General features: G+C 59.6%; 1 protein-coding gene across 1 annotated transcript in view; it reads right to left on the bottom strand.

The window, feature by feature from the left end:
• Positions 1-800, bottom strand: part of LOC107301098 (avidin-related protein 1-like) — a 7,255-nt gene extending 6,455 nt beyond the window's left edge. The window contains exons 1-2 of the mRNA XM_015830363.1: positions 705-800; positions 11-174 (exon numbers count right to left, since the gene is read on the bottom strand). Of these exons, the coding sequence (XP_015685849.1) occupies positions 11-174; positions 705-800 (260 nt within the window). The remainder of the gene's footprint in view (positions 1-10; positions 175-704) is intronic.
• Between the last annotated feature and the right edge of the window lie 1,734 nt (positions 801-2,534).

The following is a 2,534-nucleotide window of genomic DNA, read 5'->3' as shown; positions in this document are numbered from 1 at the left end:
AAAGACGGGCTGGAAACTCTGGTTCTGGATGCCCAGCAACGGGGATGGCTGGATGGGCCGGCCGGAAACCGAGACTGCCGCTTTGTAGAGGCCAATGAACACCCCCGTGTTACTGACGTTGTTGATCTCCATGGTGGAGTTGAGGTCATTCTTCCAGGTGCCGGTCAGGGAGCACTAAAGGAGAGCGGGAAGGGGGGGGAAACGGGTCACAGCGCTAGACAAGCTCAGCTGTCCAACAGGTAGAGACTTTGGATTCATTTTCTCCGTGAGATCTGAAAACACCCTCTACTCCCACGTGCCCGAATCCCAGGATGCCCACGCCGAGTGGGGTTGGCAAAGGCGGTGCATCGCAAAGTCCGTCGGTGGAGGCCCCTGCCTGACCGCATCCGGGACGACACCCCGCGGGCGGATCGCTCATCCATCTGCGCAGCGAGAGAGAGCACCAGCCTCAGCGGCAGGTTGCCCAAGAAGCGGCCGAGCACAAAGGAGGAAACGATGGGCGTCCGTCCGTCCGTCGGGGACCCAGGGCCTCTGGCGCTAAGCGCGACGGCACCGGGTGCGATCAACCCCGAGGAAGCGGCACCCTCTGCGCAGCCCGCCGGCTCCCACCAGCTCCTCCTGCCGCCCACCCGAGCAGAGGCTGGTGGCGGGGAGGGGTTTCCCCAGGGTATGCTGGGACCCTCGCCCGCCACCCCTCATCTGACCTTGGCGGCTGGCTCCGAGTTTTGGGGTTCAGCAAAGGTTCCGAGGCAGCCGAGCAGGAAAGCGAGGAGCCCCAGAGCTGCCAGGCCAATCGCCATGGTGGACTCCAGAAAGGTACACGTGCCAGCTCCACGCGGGACGCCCCTTATAAAGCCCCGCTCGCACCGCGTCCCTCCACCGCCCTCGACTGGGAGGGGCTGCATCCCCGCCCGAGGGGCGGACGCTTCTGCGAAATTGCTGAGCTGCACTTCGGCAGCAAGGGGGGCGGGGGGGGGCACTTCTTCTTGGGAACCACACCGCGGCTGACCCAAGGGCATTCTTACTCGGCTGGCTCTCCACAGCGCTCCTCCCCCGCCATTGGTCCGCCAGCGCTCCAATCCGGCCCCTTCCTCCCGGCCGTTTCACGGAGGGACACTTTTCTAGGGCTATTTGGCTGCGTGGGACATTTAAACTCTCATCCGGGCAGCCAATCCCCACGCCAAGGGGTGGGGAGCCTGGGGCACAGGGTACCGGGGAGCTTGCTTTGATGTACTCGAGAGGAGAAAAAAAAGCGGTCGAGGGGGGGGCTGCCACCCCTGCCCCCATAATGACATAGTTAATAACAATCCGATCAGGCTTCGCTGCACGGCTGTACCCTCTGCCCCCACATACTTCGTCCTGGTGCCTTTGGAAAGAAAGAGAGAAAAGGGAGAGAAAGCATTTGCGTTTGCGTTTGCGCGCGCGTGTGTGTGTGTGTGTGTGTGTGTGAGAGAGAGAGAGACAGAGACAGAGACAGAGAGAGAGAGAGAGAGAGAGAGATGGGGAGAAAGGGAGGGAGAGCTCCCCTTTTTGTAAGTTTGCTTGCTCCCTCTGCGAGACCCTCTGTTCCCCACACTTTTGCTGGCCGGTACCTCGCCTTCCTCCTCTTCCTCTTCCCTTTCCCCCCTGGCTCGCCTTCCTGTGCCGGAGGCGAATTGGCAGCCCGGATGCTCGTTTAAATCTCCCCTGCAGTCAAATAGCCCTGGAAAACGGCGCCCGAGAAGAAGTGGGCACGTGAAGGCAGCCATACCACTCATCCCATTCCGGCCCGGGAAATATTTCTCCGTTTCTGGCGAAAACCGCCGCTCTGTGGGGCGAAGGGCTGCTGCGCTCAGGGAATCCGCTCCCCGCTAAGCCTGACTCCCCATCCCCGGTACCGTTGGCCCCGTTACTCCTCGTCCTTCCCGAAGGGAGGCAAATCCCCCCCACCCTCCGCAGTCTAACAATGACTCTTATCAAGCAAATCTTAGGCCACGTGATTAGGATGCAGCAGGTCTGGGTGAAGCTAATTCATGGCTCATTTGCAAAAATCCTTTAATAATTACCTAATAAATTAATAGGTCAGATCCTCAGTGGATTGGCTGCAGGTTCCCAAAGTCTTCAAGGGCAAAGGCTGTGTAAAGAAACTCTACCCCAGAGCTAGCTTTGAGGGGCCCCCAACCCCGACTCCAGATGGGGGTCCTACCGGGCCTCTCCTGGAAACCTGCAGACTGGCACCCAGGGAGCTTCTGAAAGACCAGGGAGGCCGAGGCTGCTCAGGCAAACATTTTATTGGAGAAGAGCATCTGCTGGGAGAGGTTGGAAGGGTCACCCTCCCCCATCCCCCCCCCAAGGTAGAAACCAGGGAAGCCTTGCTCTCTTCACCCTCTCATTCGCTGCGGTAGAAGGTGTCTGTGCCAACCCTACAATGAAACAGGAGGGAGGGAAATGTCAAAATTCAGGGTGGCATGATTGGTGTCCCTTCTCCAGGCTGAACATCATCACCCGCATCATTCCACGTGAGAAAGAAAAGGGGGGACAAAGGAAATGGATGC

This window comes from Protobothrops mucrosquamatus, unplaced genomic scaffold (genome assembly GCF_001527695.2).
Source record: "Protobothrops mucrosquamatus isolate PMUCROS unplaced genomic scaffold, P.Mucros_1.0 scaffold9998, whole genome shotgun sequence".
NCBI lineage: Eukaryota > Metazoa > Chordata > Lepidosauria > Squamata > Viperidae > Protobothrops > Protobothrops mucrosquamatus.
This window is presented reverse-complemented; position numbering and strand designations above follow the sequence as displayed.